At 39.0% G+C, this 19,120-nt stretch overlaps 2 protein-coding genes across 3 annotated transcripts; both read right to left on the bottom strand.

Moving 5' to 3' along the window:
* Positions 1-1,809: 1,809 nt before the first annotated feature.
* On the bottom strand, positions 1,810-10,766 carry dbnlb (drebrin-like b). The gene is made up of 15 exons (XM_040156152.1): positions 10,346-10,766; positions 8,366-8,421; positions 8,022-8,134; positions 7,858-7,932; positions 7,362-7,511; positions 6,729-6,806; positions 6,098-6,249; positions 5,930-5,984; positions 5,585-5,656; positions 5,248-5,371; positions 4,809-4,925; positions 4,376-4,450; positions 4,093-4,151; positions 3,919-4,006; positions 1,810-3,173 (listed from the first exon to the last, which is right to left on the bottom strand). Exons 1-15 carry the CDS (start codon positions 10,426-10,428, stop codon positions 3,037-3,039), a joined length of 1,434 nt encoding a protein of 477 aa, XP_040012086.1. The 5' UTR covers positions 10,429-10,766; the 3' UTR covers positions 1,810-3,036.
* A 1,931-nt stretch (positions 10,767-12,697) lies between these two features.
* Positions 12,698-17,150, bottom strand: ube2d4 (ubiquitin-conjugating enzyme E2D 4 (putative)). 2 transcript variants are annotated; one of them, XM_040155419.1, is made up of 7 exons: positions 16,866-17,150; positions 15,359-15,422; positions 15,165-15,196; positions 14,991-15,068; positions 14,716-14,821; positions 13,943-14,036; positions 12,698-13,828 (listed from the first exon to the last, which is right to left on the bottom strand). In XM_040155419.1, exons 1-7 carry the CDS (start codon positions 16,887-16,889, stop codon positions 13,783-13,785), a joined length of 444 nt encoding a protein of 147 aa, XP_040011353.1. In that variant the 5' UTR covers positions 16,890-17,150; the 3' UTR covers positions 12,698-13,782. The 2 variants fall into 2 exon arrangements, with proteins under 2 accessions (XP_040011353.1, XP_040011354.1); XM_040155420.1 differs by lacking the exon at positions 16,866-17,150 and adding an exon at positions 16,244-16,842.
* Between the last annotated feature and the right edge of the window lie 1,970 nt (positions 17,151-19,120).

The raw sequence follows: 19,120 nt of genomic DNA on the forward strand, positions 1-19,120 counted from the left end.
TGTTTTCTGTTATTTTTTCATGAGGTCACATTTGCAATATACCCTATATTCCCCTCCATTTTCCTTTGGGTGTCCCAGACTGTTCAACTACACACATCTCATGACAAAAACACTGATGAGTGATGAAGCTGCACTCAACACTATCCACATTTCCTCCGCATGTTTTTGATCTGTTTGAAAAGGGGATGTCCTATTCCTCCATCTGTTGCGGATAGAGTATGACATTTCAAAATGATTAACATTTAAATGTCAAAATAACCAAATATCTACAAACTGTCCAGATCTCAGAGGGAGTTTTTTTCTTTTGACAGATACAAAACAAGATTTGGTTTTGTTATTTTGTGAATTTCTGATTGTCGAGATGATCAACAAGGCTGTCTGCAAAAATGGAAGAAATGTGATATTAAACTGTTCATGTTCACGACTCCTGTATCAACGAACTGACTATCGTAATAGAGATATGTAAATGACACCCTTGGTTATCTGTGATTTGACAGATATTTGATTCACTACTGAAATGTAGACACAGTGAGACTTCATTAAGGCACGAATGAGAAAAAAATTGCAGAAATTAAGAAAAAAAAAAAAAAAAAAACACCTGCAGAGATCAGGTCCGTGTTGAGATTTGAACTTCAATAATAACATTCATAGTTTGCCCTACATGAGGCTTCATAGGAAATGTATTTCAATTCCATTTAATTGTGACAATGTTTTGCAGAACTCTTGTGAGCAGTTCTATCTCCTGCAGCCGACAACAAATGTGGGGATGGTGAGCAAAAACATCGGTTGTAAGTTTGAGAAAATCCCCAGCTATTCATTTCAGACTTTCACTGACATAAACATATGAGGTTGAGGTGAGGGCAGAACAATGTAAATGAGAACGTGTTGAGAAAATATTGTGAATCCAGAACGGAAAAGATTTCCTGTCTGAAGTGAGTCACGATCCTGGGAACAATCTGCAAATGTTTCAACTGGCACATAAGATTCCAGTCATGATGAGAAACTGTCATTAGTTGTGTCGCAAAATGAGGTTATCCAGATTAAATGCACTTAAAGATGCTCCCTGTTGTTTTAGGGATGAGAACAAAGTTACAGAAGTAAATCTGCAATCATTTAGGGCAGAGGTGACAATCAGTGGGAGTTAATATTTTTATCTTCACACTTTCTAGATGAGCAGTGTAGGTGTATGTGAAAATTATCCTGAATTGATAAAATGTACACAGTACACACACCAAAGGGCTGTAAATTTCAAAGCTTAATTGAAGTGTTTTCTTGAACAATATCAGCAGAAAAGTGAGACTTATAATAAAAAGATGTTTTTAAAACTCAAGAGGAAATCCATTTTAACATCTCCAATCACCTACCTGACTGACATATGGGTGGGTGGGGATGAGGCAGTACCCCAGTCAAAACTGTGAAAAGGACAAGACAAGCATGCCAAATGTGATTTTAGTGGAGGGAGTGGACACAAGTTGACTGGAAATCCAGTTTCTATGTACATTGTTATGTAATAATAAATTAATAGTCAATTTCTCATTCACTCAAACAAAGATGTAACTGAAGGATGTGAGAGAGGTAAAATCAGATTTTTCGTGCGAAAATGAAACCTATGCATTAGAGGTGAATTCCCCAGCTGTTGCCTCATTCCAGGAAACTGATTGTAGAGCAAATACTGAGTCTGTGTATACGTCTGAGTTCCTGTTAAACCTCTGAAAATCCCTGAAGGTTTTCTACGTTATTTTAAGCTTTTTCTAAAATGTATGCAACCTATGCCATTCTTGACCTCTTTGAAAAGATATGAAAACAGAAGCTTGTTTATTTATTTTATTATGAAGAATTCCTGTGCATTATAATAGACTCTGAAAAAAAACCAAACATGAATAATGCAATGGATACATGATGCCCTTTTCTATTCATGATCAATTATTTTTCCTTTCGTCAACTCACTTAAAAGCTTTAAAAAGAGCAAAAATTTTGTTCCAAGATCACAGTGAACTTGCATAACCTGCTTTCAAATGTTCAATTACAATGTCACCCAGCGCTTTTCGGAGGGTATCAATGCATTCACTTCCCCTCATTATGGCACCATAATATCGCATATGATCTGTTATACACCTCAACTTAGACCAGCTAGATCCAATCTAAGAAAAATAATGCTTACTTATGTTTTCTTCTCTTCAGCTTGTCCCTGAAAAGCTAAATATATTGAAATGATTTGGTCCATATACGGGACTGAAATGAAAACAAACCGTTATATACTCACAGTTAAAAGGGAACTTAACCATTTATGCATTCCCCACTACAAGTCGACCACCTGGAGCACAGCAAACAGTCTGTTTTTTTTTTAAATATTCACTTCAACCACAGTCAGATCAGTACTAAAAGGGTTTGAAATTCACACAGGATGTAAGTTCAATCACATTTAAAAAAAAGAAAAGAAAAAAAAAAGTAAAAAGAAGAGGAGAATCCAGTCTGCCGGTAAAGAAAGGCAAAAACAAGGCAAACGATTATACTGTAGCTGGTACCGTTATGGTAATTTGATTTTTTTTTTCCTGAAATGTACAGGAGCACTTGCTATGAGTAACAACAAAATAATACCTGAAATAGAACTGAAGTCACTTTGTAAGGAATGTGAACTAGAAGTGAAATTGAGGCTTTCTACTGAATTTAAGACTTAACAAAGGCTGATATTGTATTGCATCACATTTATAAGTAAAGTTTAGTTTTTTCGGGGAAGTGGGAGGGAGTCGACTTATGGGTCTTCACAAAATCCATACACTATGCCCTCAGTTGCTTACAACATCAATAATTTAATGGAATTACTTTCTTGAAATGAGGAGAGATTTCAAACGATTCTGGCCCACGATTACTATCTGTTCATTGGTCCATGATGTGGAAGCTCATTTGCTCTGTTTCAGCCTGATTAGACTGATCACTTGTGTGCGAGGACTGACTTTGCTGTGTGTAGTTTTACTGCAGAGGTCCTCTGGGGGTGCCAGTGTGATGATCTGTGTGTGGGGGGGGGGGTGCGCCGGGCTAGATAAGCTCTACGTAATTGGCCGGGAACATTCCAAAATGGCCGTCTGGACCATAGCCTCGCCACCAGCCCTCGTCTATCATCTCAATCCCAGTGATGATATCGTCGGGATCGAATGAGATCTCTGTGTCATCCGCTGAAAGAGAAAAAGAGCACTGAACATTGTGAACGTCCGCAAAGTTAAAGTATGATATACATTTTCAAACATTACATTTTTGTAATGTAAACAACACCTAATAACTATTTTAGGCAGAGATTCATTAGACTATAATTCCTGCACTGAAAACAAGCAACTACTTAAAGAGTATAGAACTAAATATACATTTTTTTAGTTATCATCATATATGTGCATGCAGTTGATTACACTATACAGCTATTCTGTACTCTTGACCTCCATAAAATCTGTGAAAACTCTACAGCAGTTACTACTAATACTACCACTACTACTACTACTCCACTAGTAGTTTACAGTGTTGAATAGTATCACAGTAATGGGGTAAATTTTCATCATCCCTTCCACTCACACATCCCCTTTTCTGTCACTCTTCACTACCTCTGCTGCATCTGCTGGGCTGGTACCAGCCGGCATGGATGATAAAACGAGACGTGGCAAATTTAGCATAGGCACTAGCACGACTGAAATCGTCTGAAACGTGTACATTGGAGTCCAAAAGTCTGAGACTTTTTTTGTGACCAAAATGGTCTGGGGTCTGGGATCCTGGATTTAAATGCATGTTTTGAATTTGTGAAGGGGACACATCCATGCTACAACAGGGTGTTAAGCTGTCCTTTGATACAGATGAGTTATTTGGTCTGACTACATGTCAGTTATTTACTGTTATGGTAGTGATTATAAAAAAATAAAAAAAACCACAACTTACCAGCCTGGTAGTCATATAAGGCTCTGGCGCAGATGCCTCTGTCTGGGGTCTCCTCAGCAGTCACCTCATACGAGTTATTCTCCTCCACCTGGGAGAGAAATTTTGTCAAGTTGTGTTTCATAATTAATTATATGATGGAGGAAACTGTCCTGCTAAAGGTAAGTAAACACCCACCTGAGCGGGCTCTTCATAAGCCGTCTCCTGGACGCAGGAGTTGGCAGCCGGTGCCTGCTCTGAAAAGAGAGATTAATGTCAGTACGATTGTGTCTGAGCTCAGCTGTTTAGCTACCAGCAGGTGGCGGCAGCACCAGCTGATCCTGACAGCACAGTTGGGCTGGAGGGAGTAATACAGTTTGTTCTTACAACAAATTGCAAAAGCATTTTTATAAGAAGCAGATGGGAGGGTTGGAAAGCTGATGTTAACACTGAGGCTGGTGTTGTGTGAAACGGGCCCCACCTTTCCACTGCTCCTGGGGCGCCGCCTCCTGCTCATCATACTCACACCTGGACTGTCCATCATCCACATCAGGCTCTTATAACCCAAAACACAAGCACAGACATGCATGTGCACAGAGGAACACATTCACAAGTCCACACAGGCTGAAAACCACCAGCAGTCTCATACATAAGGGGCATTCCTGGCACTTTTCACTCGAGGAGAAATAAAGCAATAATCTCTTAGTTTCTTATAAAAACAAAAAGCACAAGGAATGGATGTATGACTCAGGATGTTTTTCATGATTATAAGGAATATGAAGATGATGACACACAAGAACAACAATGAGAGAATGAAGCATGGTGCTTTTAGTTAAGTATGAGACTGTAACCCAGTGTGTGCATTCTTTTTGTATGTGTGTGTGTGTGTGTGTGTGTTTGTGTAAAGCTCACACCTGTGGCACGGACAGGGGAAGCGGAGCTTGCTGGAACAGGCGAAGCTTGGCGCTGAGGTGAGCTGGCTCGCTCAGATTCATACTCTTGCTTAGAGAGAAAAGGGCTTTGCAGACGCCCTGAGCAGAGATACACATGGAACCCCCAAAACGTGCAAAATATGGATGAGAGAGAAAAAACAAAGAGCAGACAGGTTGAGCTGAAAAAGAGAAGACACCATGATGGAGACATAGTGTTAAGTATGACTATGAGACAACTAGACAGTCTGATGGAAAGTTAAAGCCTGAAAAAAGATGGCGTTGGGAGACAGCAGTCTCCTCTAGAAAAATCACCAGTTTGTACCTACCGCTACCTGAGAGTGAGGCTAAAAGAGCCTTGCAGTAATGCAGGAGAAGCAAACAGATTTATATGACAAGGTCACTGTTTACGCTGGGGTGATACCTGGCTGCGGGCTAGCAGGAGCAGCAGAGGGGACGTCTGAGTCACTGGGAGTTATTCCCCTCTCTCTTTGCTTAAACATCTCTCTGGGATTCACAGCACGCTGAGAGATGAGAGAAGCTGCCTCCTAGAAAAAAGAAAACAAATTATAATTTGTACAAGTGCATCACGTGTGATTATGGAAAGAGGTAATGCAATAAAGCCAAGACAGGTGTGTTATGTTGAGCTTCAAGGGTTCACATTTGATTAGAAAGAGACCACTGCTTGTCTTGAGATAGGCAAGAAAGAGGAAAGCAGTTTGGCCAGAAGAGATCAGAGAGAGAGGGGAAGGGGAACTCACGTTGGCCTTCTCCACAGATTCACCTCTCCTGACTGCTTTCCTCTGGGCTGCCGGGTTCTCCTCCTGCTCCTCCTGATGATGGTGATATTACTGTTGGCACTGCTGACATTGGCTACCTTCCTGACTTAAGTGTTTACAAGATGCTTGCGCTACTGAAGCTTATTCACCTAGCAACATTATCATAAAAGAGTGGGTAACACTCAGTATGGAAGTAAACTTTGCACCTGTCCACATTCACTCATTTGTTCCTTTTGTCTCTGTCAAGTTACTTCACAGTTGATATCCATTTACTGTCCCAGGATCAAAGTGTGATCTTGTCAGACGATGGGACAGTGAGACACTCACCCAACGTTGTTTCTCCTGCTCTCTACTCTCAGCTTCCTGCTGCTGCTGGTACTTCCTATTAAACAAAAGGCCATTTAGAAGACAGAGGAAATGTAATTTGAACCTTTCAACAGATGCTACTGAAAACCAGTTCAGACCAGTGTACACTTTTCTTCAGTTGCTACCTACTTTTGTTGCTCGATTTGAGAGGCCCTCTCCTTGTCCCTTTTGTCCCTCAGCGCTGCCTCCTTGGCCTCTCTGTCTTTCCTCTCTCTCTCCAGCTTCTGGCGCTCCTCCTCTGCCTTCCGCCGCTCCTCCTGCCGACGTTTCTCCTCTTCTTTCTAACAGCCAAACAGGCCAGGAAAGTCAGCTTTGGTTTACCATTTTGCAATATTATTGTTATTAAAAATCTTAATTTCACAATAGTTAATCAAAAAACTGCAAGGCAATGAGCACCAGTCTATAGCTGTATCTGTGACAGGCGTGCTGCTGAGCAAAAACAGCATACAGAGGACAAAGATACAATCATGCTTTTGCTGACAGTGGTTACACTGTTGATGCATAAAAACTGCCTGACTAGTATTTTAGAAGATAAAAGATTTTAGGTAAATGGCGTCAGATGTGTGTGTGTCAGATATTTCAAAACTGCAAACTTTTGCAATATTTCGATGAGTTCTTGCAATATCAGTGAGTCAATGATTCAAAATCATCTGCATAAAAACATTTCTAAAGGGAGAGATTTTTTTAGGAGGCTGAAGGTACTCTTCACACTGCCTCAGAGGTGAAGTTGAAGTCAGCATTAGCGAGTTCAGAAGCCTACCTCTGCCTGTGCCCAGAAAGTGTCTTTATTGGTCTTTCTGATTTCTGACATAGCGTTGGTCTTCTGGTACACTGAGCCCTACATGAAGGAAAGACTATTAAATATGATTGTGTAAACATGACATCACAGTTTTACATAATTATAAAAAATACAGTGGTTTACAACAGTCTGCTTGACTAATTCTCAATTAAATATGATTGGTAGGGTTCTCTGTAGCTGATGTCCCCGCCATATATATAGTTGAAGTATTAGGACATTATGTGTCTTATACAATATATTGTTTGTAGTGTGAGTTGTTTTAATCCCTTCACAACAAAGCTCAGATAAAAGCCAATGATTGCCTTCTCTCATAAAAGAGAGCATGATAGAAAAAAGGAAAGAGAAAAACCAAAAGAGTCTAAATTCCTAGCCTAGTCCAGCATTTTCACATTTTTCTGCTTTGGAGTGTTCGAAAAATTGTTTTGAAAGGTAGAAAGGTTGGCTAAGTGTGAATGGAAGGCCATAACAAGACGGAGAAAACAAAACACTCTGAAATTTCAAATGTATTAAAGTTTTGAGATTAAGAAGGTTTGTTATGATCTAGCCCTGTGCTTATCTTTCTACCATCCAAGATAAGCAAACAGGAGTGCATACCACAGGACCCTGAGGACCACTGTCCTGAAAGCGGCTGGAAGCTTCTTTGTGGAAGCTGTAGTTGGCCCCTGAGGCTTTAGCCACTTTTTGCATGATCACCTCGGGCTCCACATCCTCCTCTGCTCTGGCGTTTACTGTGACATGGGCTCCCTGAAAACCGCAAAAATAAAGTTCCTTTTAATGCACAGAAAAAAAGGGAAACACCTACAGTTGTTATCTTGGTTCATGCATGCACCACCCAGCCATTTGTTTACATGCGCTGGCTGCTGGTATGGCATGAATGACATGGACACAAGTCACAGAGCTACTGCATCATTCCAATAATGCCTGCAGCATGCTATTTTCTTTATTGTTTTTTTTAATTTTAATTCCTACTCAAAGTCATCATTAATATGCAATTTAGGACACAAATAATCTCCTCTGTAAAAATAAACAGACTGCAGTAGAAATTTTAAATGCATATTTAAACTAGACCCAAAAATGAGAGTGCGGTTACCTTAAGAAAATTGGCCATGGAGCTGACATGATTTGCACATATTCCTTTCCTGGCGTCATTCACTCCTTCCCCAGTCTGAAACACAAAGAATTATAATTACATTTTTAAGGCTGGCCACTACAAAGTGGATGAACAAGTTAACACTAGTTGAGTGTAGCACTAACCCAGTTGATGAGGACATATTTAGGCAGGCCAGAATTTGGATCTTGGACCTGGCAGAAAGCATACATCACTTTTCCACTGTTGAGTTCCTCAACCAACTCCTCCAGTCCTCCATCTGATACATAAACATTGTGGAAAAGTCAAATGGTTACTGTGGTTGGTTGTGTAACTGTGGACATTTCTTTCCTCTTACAAATGATGGGGTGAGACAGCAGAGGCAAGCAATCCTTTTGTGCTGATATTCCAGTACTGCAGCTGTATGCTGACAATGAAATTCCTGCACATGTCTGATAATATCGTGTTGAGATCATAAAAACGTTTTAACTATATCCACTCAATAACTCACCCCCTTTTTCTGCCAGGCGGATATCGTTACTGTTTCCCTCATAGGTGAACAAGGCCCTGGAGGAAACAACAGATTAAGGGTATTAAAATACCATCTTAAAAAAGATATCACAGACGGACAGAGGAGTTTGTTCCATAGTCGATATGCATCATTTCACACTAAACCAAACAACACATGTTTTGTAAACCTATTTTAATCCATTTTCACAAAGGATACAATTTACAGGTAAAGTAGGGTAGTGTAAATATACCAGAGTCTCACTGTAGTCAGTAATCTTTACAGGTTGCGTGCTCCTGCTTCATTAGAGATGTCACTGACCTTTCCTTGGTATTAAATGCCCAATGAAAATAACTAGGGATTAGCAGTCCTACACAAGATGAACCCCTAGTTAATGCTGGGAAATCTTCTGTAGGAAAGGCACATTTCCCTATCTTTTCTTTGTCATTTACACTAGCATGGAGGCATGTGAAGAAGTCTTTGCTTCAGTGCTCTTCACACGAACATAAAGTACTTCTACTTGATTTCTGGGTGGACCAAATAGCTTTGGGTTGAAGAGTTTTTTTTTCTTGGCATGATATAGTAAGAAAATACCAGATAATCATATTAGTCAAAAGATTATGCTGATATGCACTAACAGAGTGGTTTAAAATGTGTCAGGTTTGGGTAAGTTGTATAGTAAGTTGCTTGGGCAAGTGTATACATTACTTTATGGCCATTTTGTAGCCTTAACTGTTATATTGCTATTCTCAATAGTCATGTCTGACTATTAAGAGATAAAGCTATAATTTAATGGCACACCAAGAAAATCTTACAAATAATATCCACGGCCTTTAGGTCCTGTTCATAGAAAAACATTGATGCATTTATAATTTAGCCTCAGATAGGTACTACACTGAAGAATGATCGTTTGACCTGTTCACATACAGAACAAATAAGATCTAGTTGCCATCTAGCCATGTGATACCTTAAAATTAATATGATGGGAACCTACATATTACAGTAACAATTAAATCTCTATTTGGGATGTCAGTTTTAAGCCCAAACATAGAAATCAATATTTGCAAAATTAAATATATTGGAAGACAAGCTCACTTCTTATCAATACAAGGGATATAGAACATCCTTTCACAGCTATGAACTTGCTCACACTGAAACTAGTCACTGTAAGATCACTTCTTTAATCTATATTTACATCTTAATTTTTTTCCCATCACCACAATTTGAAATTATTAAAAAAAAAAAAAAAAAAAAAAATGACAGTAAGAGCAAGCTGTTGAGTCCGTAGGTGGTGGCTGTCCAATGCCTAAAACTGAGTCGAGAATGTCAAGATGTTTTCAGGGTGAATATGAGGCCAGCAGGACTCCCTGGGATTCATTAATTCAGGTCATCATTAAACACTGCAGCTGTCATCAGCTGGTTTAATTTGAACCTCAAGGGAAGCAAGTTTCAGTGCCACTGTAACGTTAGGCAACGCAAAGAGGAAGTCCCTAAATTTGACTTTCACATATTGGTTATATTTAACTTCTAATAGCTTACCAGGAAGTACTTGAAGGAGCAACTTATTCTATAGTTCACGACAGACAAGCTTATTTAAATATAGAGAAAATACATGCAAAGTTTAGAGATTAAGTGCTCAGCCTGTTGGTTGTTCAGTGCACCCAGCTAGCGTTAACTAACAATGTTACTGGCTATTCAGTTAGCTCATCTTTAGCGTTAGTACACATCAGTCTAACAATAAATGTAAGAAAACTAAACTTCAATGTAAACAAAGCTGACTCGCGCTAACGTTGTCGCTAATTTAGTAAGTCAAAGGATCGGTTGTGCTAAACAAAGTGCCATTAGTGTACAGGTTAAGTTTATCTAACGTTAGGTTAACGTTAACTTAACTACCTGACGACTGGCTCAGTGCTAGCCAACACTGCTGCTAGTATAATGCCTCCCACACAGGGCTAACACTGTTTTAAAAATGCTGCTCCTTACCAGTTGGTGTTGGATTTTTCATCTACCACTTCTTTATATGCAGCTGTTAATGCAGGGCCATTTTTGCTGAGGTTTACTGCCATCGTTATGCTGAGTACAGCTAGCCAGCTAGCTATCCGGGATGCGCCCTTCCTACTGGGAGGAGTGGCGATGATGCTGACTTTCAGCTGTGCAGGAAGCTAGTTTAGCTAGTGGCTACGTCTCAGCCAGGGTAGCTTGCCCGCGATGTAGCGCGATATATCCCGAAAGCGCGGAGCTACTTTGCTTTTTTAATTATTCTAAACTCGGCTATGAATCTTAGCAAATAATCATTAATATACACCAAATTCTCACTTTATGAAAGTGAGATAAAATAAAAGTTAGGTCTGCGCAAAGATTATGTTGTATGCACCGCAAAAACCTCGCAGGAGAGCTTGTTGAATCAAACGCGCCCTAGGGTGCATCGCGCACAGGTACGCGCTGCTATACAGTACGTCAAGAACATTTTTTTTACAGTGCTTTTATTGACCGTATATGGGAAGCCAATCTACAATATTTCCATAATTTTCTCTTCTTTTTTAAAGCATATGTTTTTGTTATTTACAGGCATCCACAGACAGGACACCCTCCTTCTTATAAACAGCCTAAAGCACAGCTGCTTCTAGCTCATGCTGGCGTTAGTTATTACTACATCATATAATACAGACACAGAAGGAAATGACCGCAGACAACGGTAAACCAAGATTAACTTTATTCATATGTTTTGACAAGGTCAATAGTTATCTTGTGTAGGCTATGTGAGGACATGTGGACGTTCATGGTGGCAGTTCAAGCACACATACTCCAAATTTTTAAGATGCATGAAAGCTGGTCCTGCGTTCAGAGAAAGCCAGGCTGAAATTTTCAACAGAAAAATATTGGTACTGTTCAAGCAGGTTTCCATGTCTACTGATGAAATGAATCACCCCTTTGGGGGATACAGCCCTGATAGCAAATTTACAGTTTATGACACGTTCAATCTGTATATATACAAAATGAGGGTTAAGGCTAAAATTTTAGTCAGAGGTGTTAGGCAGATGAATTGTAACGAAATCCCTGATATCTGGCAAATGGCTGTGAGAAGGTTCTCCAGAGTGCAAAGCACGCCAAGCTGCCTATATAAACTCTATTGAGCACACTGGACAAAGGAAGTCAATGTAGCATCACTCACATGATGAATTGAGGCTGCATTCAATCGGACAATTGGAAGATACTCGGCTTTCAAATAAATAAACAGCCAGATGAACAAACGACAATGCACACAAAGTTTGAACTAGTACTATTACACACAAGTCATTTTCAATTGTGGTCTGGCAGCAAAAAGACTTTCACTGCATTTAGAGGACATATTTTCAAAATCTTTTTGTATATAGTGTATTGCAGGACAACTTGTTTTTTACAATTTTCTCTACAGCAGCTAACATATTATGAAAATCTATATTTGGTGCCTAAACCATGGTGTTAATTCTACAATCAAAGCTTCTAAAATTTTCATGCTTTACTATGAACCATTCTGGATGAATCCATACAATAATGCCTCAATAGCAAAATTTCTTCCCCTTTAGAACATCAGTTAATTCCCTTTATATTGGCAGCATCAGCACATATGAGCCATGATTTTTTTTTTTAAATCATAAAATTTCCTCACTACTTTATCCAACAGTCACAATGGGTTATATTAAAACTAATTTTAAATTATGACACATCACAATCATGTTAAATTCTGATGACATGAATGAAAAAAAAAAGCCTAACACTAAAGCTTTCAAAGACACCGTACAAAAGGTCACAAATGTATCACCCAGACAAAACTGTTTTACTGTAAGTGTGGACTACTAATTTCAAAACAAAACAAACCTTTGCAGACCCCATCATGAATTGGAACATAAAGGATTGCTAACAAAATTCCCATCACCTGATACTTAAAGCAGATGCAATTGCCGTGGCAAGTTACTGTATTTATTCACCTCAAGTAATTAGATAAACATGACTTCAAATTACTAGGATCTGCAAAATTCCCCTTTTGAGTACAAGCGACACCAGCTGTAACCAAAGGCCATTTTGTTTTAGAAAAACAGTAGCATGTGCATGTTCAACAGCGTCATTTATCAGCTGTTCACATCCAAAGTGTTGTTCAAAAATAAATGGAAATGGTGTCAAAAAGAAATGGAGAGGGATGAGGAAAAAAACCCTCTCTATGACAAAATGACAACAAAGACCATCAGGGCCCATATGCATAAAAAAACCTTAGGAGTGCCGATCTGTCTTTGATCATTTTGCTTCTTCGGGAAGCATGAGTTATTTTTTTCTTAAGTGAGCAAACCAGTGAACGTAGATACGCATTTTTTTTTTTTTTTTTTTTTTTTTTTTTTTTAGAAGCCTGATGGTATGGCCCCTGGTCATTTTTCTCACCATGGGTCACTGCTGTAAAGGCTGATGATTTGGTTAGATACCTGAGTAACTGTACTGAGGAGGCGGCACACAGCGTAGCTATATGCCAAAGAGTAGCTTCGTTCATAGCTACACAACAAGGAACAAGTCATAAAACACTAGTATTTTGTGCACTGTGGACACCAGCCATGGGTGGTTACTGATACAGGTTATAAGGGCAATTACAGCATGTGTGAAAAAAAATGGATGTTGACATTTTCCCTGTGGAGTCCCAACACAGTGAGGCAAGGGCCAGCTAGCTCTTAAAAGCAGCTCTCTAATGTCTTCAAAAGCCCTAAATACTGTTGCAATTTCAAATGCATTGGGTAATAGAGACCGATCCTTCTTTACATCTTTCACATTGATCCGGGGTGGAGACAGTATGTGCCAACAGATCAGCTGCTGGTAATGGCACTGCACCATTTTGTGTTGAACAGGGAGTGTTCTGCCTCAATTGCACATACACCGTTTGAAAATAATAACACAGAAAGGCCACTAAATACATGGAAATACAGTAATAACAATACATCCAGTGGGACACAGACAGTACCTCTGAAATAAAGGAAGAGCCAATATCCTACATCAATCAAACATTTTGCTTCTGATTAGCACAATGATATGACTCTTTGACAGTGAAAATGATGCATATGAATAGCAAAAATGATAGTGATGATCACAATAGCAGGATAAAGAGTTTAGAGTCTGTGTGTGGTGATATGGACTGTGAGGAGTTTCCGGTATTCCATATGAGAGTGCTTTAAGGAGCCCATCAGGTCCTGCTCAGCAGATCCGTACCAGTTATGAAGGACAGCATATGGTAGCAGCTCAGCACACGGAAAGCCAGGTGGCACTGTACCTCATTGTATCGCTTCCTTCTCCAAAAGATGGGCTATTGTCTAGTTTTTTTCCCTCTGTTGCTCATTTGCCTCAAGTTACAAATCAAATGTGTTTCTTTTGTTCTCATTTGTATTTTAATCTCCCTGGCATTCTCACATTGCATACTTCTGTGTCCATTCTCTTGCTAATTTGTTGTACCTGTAAAACACATGCAAAGTTTGGAAAAAAATTTGAGGTGAACTCGCAAACTAAGAACTTTAACGCCAAAAATATTGATGTTGATATTGATGAATATTCATGTTTTACACTTACTTTTCCCTGTCAGCCTTGTATGTATGGGCAATCTCTGGTACCAGTGGGTCATCCGGGTTCGGATCACAAAGAAGAGAGCAGATTGACAATAATACTGCGGAAGAACGAATCAGAAGGTTAAAGGTTACATTGAGAGGACAACGACAGAGCTATGGCCTTAAGGAATTGAGGCCACTTATTAATTACTTTTTTTAGACAGACCTACTCCTAACATAAGCACAGCCAGGTGGGATTTTGACATTTTAGATAATCATGACAGTAGGGCCAGGTGATATTAACAAAATACAATATAAATAGATACACAACCAAATACCCTAAAATATAGTTGATAGTATGTTTGTGCCTTCAGAATATTATTGTAATGGTCAAATATACATTGTGTAATTTTTATGTATATTAAAAATAATATTAAACTGAAAAGTATTACAGAACTTAATGTCATGGCCCTGACTTGACATGGCATTTCACATTCAGTCTCAGCACTTGACTTGGAAGACTGACAAAGGTGTGGAAAAAAAAAGGAACTGTGGAGATAAAGGGAATGTGTCAATATCACTTTTTCACATAATACAAACCTGCTACACCCACCATGAACGGTAAAGCAGCAATACCAGAGGCCACTCTAAAAGAGAGCATTTTGACTTGCCCACCAAGGTGTATCTAATAACATTAATAATGCCTGCATTACATTTACCTGTGACAGAGTCAGGACCCCAGTACTGTGCATGTTGTGTCAACATACACACTAGTATAAATTTTGTAATATTCCTTACCTTTTGATACTGTAAGTGCAGGTGACCATTGTGATCTTAGTATATCCAGACAAATACTTCCATTGCTGTTGATGTTAGGGTGGTAAATTTTTGTTGTGAATGCAACCTGTAAAATAACAGGAAAGGAATGTTGTAATTTTCCAGTGATGCCAATTACATTTACCACAGTCCAAAAAAAAAAAAACCCAACAACAACAACAACGATAATTGAGTTTAAGTGAGGCGAGATATGTTTATGCCTTATTATGTGACCCCATAGGCAGACCCTTACTCACTTTGGGTGGTTTGAAGGGGTAATCTGTTGGGAAGTGAATGGTTAGGAAAAACACTCCACTCTGATATGGGCTGTCACTCTATTGAAATATAAATAGAAACAAGATAAGTTTGTTGACAGCAATTTCATTTTTTTGGTTGTAATTTCAATTCAGTTAAAATATAGTATCACTTACTGGACCCATTATTGTTGCCTGCCAGTGAAACACTGAAAAAAAGATGAATAATGCTTTTAGTATATACGTAGAGATGCAAACTCCTGACACACAATGCCATACTTTACTGTAATCTTAAAAATATTTTTATACATAGCAATAATATATTTTTTTATTCAGACATACACTGATGCAGCAGTTTTCTAACTACTTACAATCATCTCCAACGGGTCCAGCAGAGCACTGGGCAGGTGGGTCCCTCTGCAGGTCTGATAGTTCCTAAAGGGAAGACAATTGAATAATGAATCAGCTTCAGTTTTAGTGGTCAGTTGCAGTATTGTAAAAACTTTGCTCTTTGCAAGGAAATTGCATACATTTTAAATTGGTTCAGCAAAAAAGTGGTTGTTTTACATTTATTAATATTAAGTACATGTAGGTACCGAGGGATATATGCTGATGCTAGAATCTCATCATTAGAACAATGCACTGCATGTCAAAACAATGGACCATGAATTAATGATATTTATTTTGAAATAACATCTTGGGGGACTGAAAAAGTAGTATAGCTTTGCAACAGAGACCACCCTTTTTGAAGCGTAACCCGAGCTTAATCCATATCATTTCTGGCTTTATGTGAGGTTGACTAACTTAACTTTGTGGGGAGTTCAACCCAAAATTTGAGACAGGCCGTAATTACTACCAGTCCTGTCAGTGGCAGCCATGTTTGCTTTACAGTCATGGTCCAAAGATGTTGACATGTAAATGGTGGTTTTTAGACAGCTGATTTCATAAACATTTTATTCAGTTCATCAATTCAGTTTTACCCCAAGGACACTGACTACAGAGGTTAGAGAGCTCAATAGAAAAGAAATAAATATGTTCTATAGAAATAACCAAGACCAAAGAATAAGCTACTGTGTTAAATTCGGTTTATTATACCAGAAATGAATGTAAACGCTAAGGCCAAATCCCATTACATACTATTCATGAAATGACAATGAGCACAGACAGCAAAACGGCTGATGGTTAAATAGACATTAAGCCAGTTATTTAACATCGCTTGAAAGAAAGCCTATCTATTCTGTTATATAAATACACACCGTGAGCTGCTCCAGTGCCCCATTTGCCAATCCATATATGGCAACACTGACACTAGGGTTCAATTTTGGCAACCAGCAAGCAGCTGTCATTCAGCGACTAAACACATCATCGGCCACGCTCTAAGTGACTAACCACAAGGATAAAGATAACTGACAAGCTAAGAATTTAATAACAAATCCTCTGCATGTCAACCAATGAAACCAAGGAGCAAAAGCTCGTACTAACCTTGGCTAAATAACTGCCAGCCTAGCGCTGCACTGCGAAACGATTTGTTTGGTTGACGCTAGCTACCTTTACCTAAGTACTGATAAGGTGCCAAGTTATGTGTCAGAGAGAAACAACAAATAATAAACACAGACAAAACGTAGCTGTCAAAACAATAACGCTATTTGAGTGGTTACTGATAGCCAGCGTTACTGTAGCAATGCACCAACAGGGCCACCAGTGGTTAGCTCCTCTTTGTCTGTGCATTATTTCTAACAGGAGCACAAAAAGCAAGCAGGGATAAGTCGAGCTATAGACACGGCTGCGCACTGGTATTACCTTCGCAGAGAGTCCCACATGGAGAAAAATACTTCTACTAGAAGGTATGGCCGGCACATGAAAGAAATAAGCACTCACCTTCTGAATTCTTTTCAACGCCATTGCTTCAATGGCTATGCTAGCTAGCCTGTCAGCTAACAGTTAGCACTTCACACATACAATTTGTCTTTTGTGACCGCGTACTTCAAAATCTCACTTTACGTATAATCAGGAAATCACGTCTGACATGAAACAGGCTTGGGGCTTTTGGTTTCTAATACAGCCTATGCGAGAAATTGTGTGTTAAGGCTTGAGCTGTCTTTAGACTGACACAGAACCACCGATATATTTTGCTGTCTCTCCTCTCATCCCTGCTCCTCTAGGTGCCCGGCAGACAGTTTAATATCGCGAGAGTTTTCTGTACAAGTCGTGAACTGACAATTGTAATTTCAGTGGTTGTAGCCAAAAATAAATTGTTTACTTTTTTTTTAAACAGTTTTGAAAAAAAATCAAAATTACATACGTTTCTTTTATAGGGGCATATAATCACAGTAATTAGTTTTATTTAAAAAGAAATGATATGACTTTTTACTTTGTGATCTAAATTCAATTTTATCACGATGCAATGCTATGAACCAAAACTCCATACAAGTGCTTCCAAGAAATTTGCGTACCTATATTTTTGCTGTGGCTACCATATCTGTCCCTTCTGTTTACCACGTAATCCCATTCTGTCTTAGATCAATATAGTTTTTTTTTTTTTTTTTTTTAACTTTTATTTAAAAAAAGTGATTCAATCTGCATCATGATCAATCCAGTGATCATCCTTGTCATCAATTTCACAGCACTAATAACAGAGACAGGAAGGCAATGTTCAAACAACATACAATATACAAATACAATATACAAACGTATACATGTACAGCCTATGACTTCCACAAAATAACTGAGGCCACTTGTCCACAAGATGTCACTGTTTAAAAAGAACAAACACACACACACACACACACACACACACACACACACACAGGAAAGACAAAGCCCAAATAGGTGACGTACAGCTTTGAAAACGTTTTTTTTTTTTCAAGATTCACAGTGTCATTTATCAAACTGAATGTCCCATGCTCACAATCAGTTAATTATTTTAAAGCATTCTTTTTGAATTATTTTTTTCAAGTGCAAAAGTGCATGGTAAAGGAGCAGCAAAGTACAACGAAGCCAAACACGTGTATTATTTGCATGTACATAAGAATAAAGAAAAAGACTATAGAATTGTTCATTCAATACCCAATCATTGTAAAGGCATATTCATTTGAGTCAGCTGCATGCTCCAGTTTCTGCAAAGCCTTGTCTTGCAAAGCCTCATGAGCTCCCATTTATATATCTTAAACAAGGGTGAAAAAAGAGCCCTCATTATTTTAGTCAGTATGTATGAATAGGGTGCAGTGTTCATTCTTCTTAAATGGCTGATTCAGTGTCAGGTTGAGGATCCTATCCTCAATGTGACACTGAGAGGGACCATTTTCCTTTGGAAAGCTGAAGATTCCTTCAGATAATATCTTATTGTTTGCTCATCTCTGTGCTCTCAATGACCTTCTTGTCCTCAGGGCCTGCCTGTAATCAGATTCAGCCAGCAGCAGAGGTAGCAGTTTGGGTCCTGTGCAGCAGGGGCCTTGTGTTCTGAGTTTGTCTACTTGGAGAGGCCATTTATCAGCATCAGGTTTTCAGACACAGTCAAGCCCATACTTTGTTGACTTGAAGCTTCAGCTTGAAAAGCCTCCCATAGTCACCCTACTGTAGTTTCCTCTGAAATCTCAAATCACATTGGTTTGCTTGCTACTGTGCACTTTAAACATATAATGTCTGTAGCTGACAGAGAGACTAGTAAGCCCTTCACTTATGGGGTGCATGCTACCTTGTGAACATTCAAAGCGATGAGCAGGAAATGTCTTTTCTTTCTATAAGGCAACGTATCGCTGACCTGTATGGGGAATTTCCCACCTATACCTAGAAATTGAGTTTTCAGTTACAAGACTGGTGCCCCAAGTTCCAAAATGATGTATGAGCCAAGGTGTGAATGTGTCAGAACTGGGAAGATATGGGTGGGAGTAGGAGCTTTGTTGACCTGTCCCATGAGGATAATAGCCCATAGTGCTGTTATTTGAAACCATGGACACAGCAGACTCCAGTGATCTGTCTTTTTGGTCACATGAATTATCATCAGTAGAAGTCCCATTGTATGACAGAAAGCGTTCCACTTATTGTGGCAATTATGCTAAAGCTGTGTCTGAGTTTAAGTATATTCCTCTCGATGGCACTTTTCCCATGGTCACAATGACAAAGCACATATGCTC

Source organism: Xiphias gladius, chromosome 19 (genome assembly GCF_016859285.1).
Source record: "Xiphias gladius isolate SHS-SW01 ecotype Sanya breed wild chromosome 19, ASM1685928v1, whole genome shotgun sequence".
In the NCBI taxonomy this organism is placed as follows: domain Eukaryota; kingdom Metazoa; phylum Chordata; class Actinopteri; order Istiophoriformes; family Xiphiidae; genus Xiphias; species Xiphias gladius.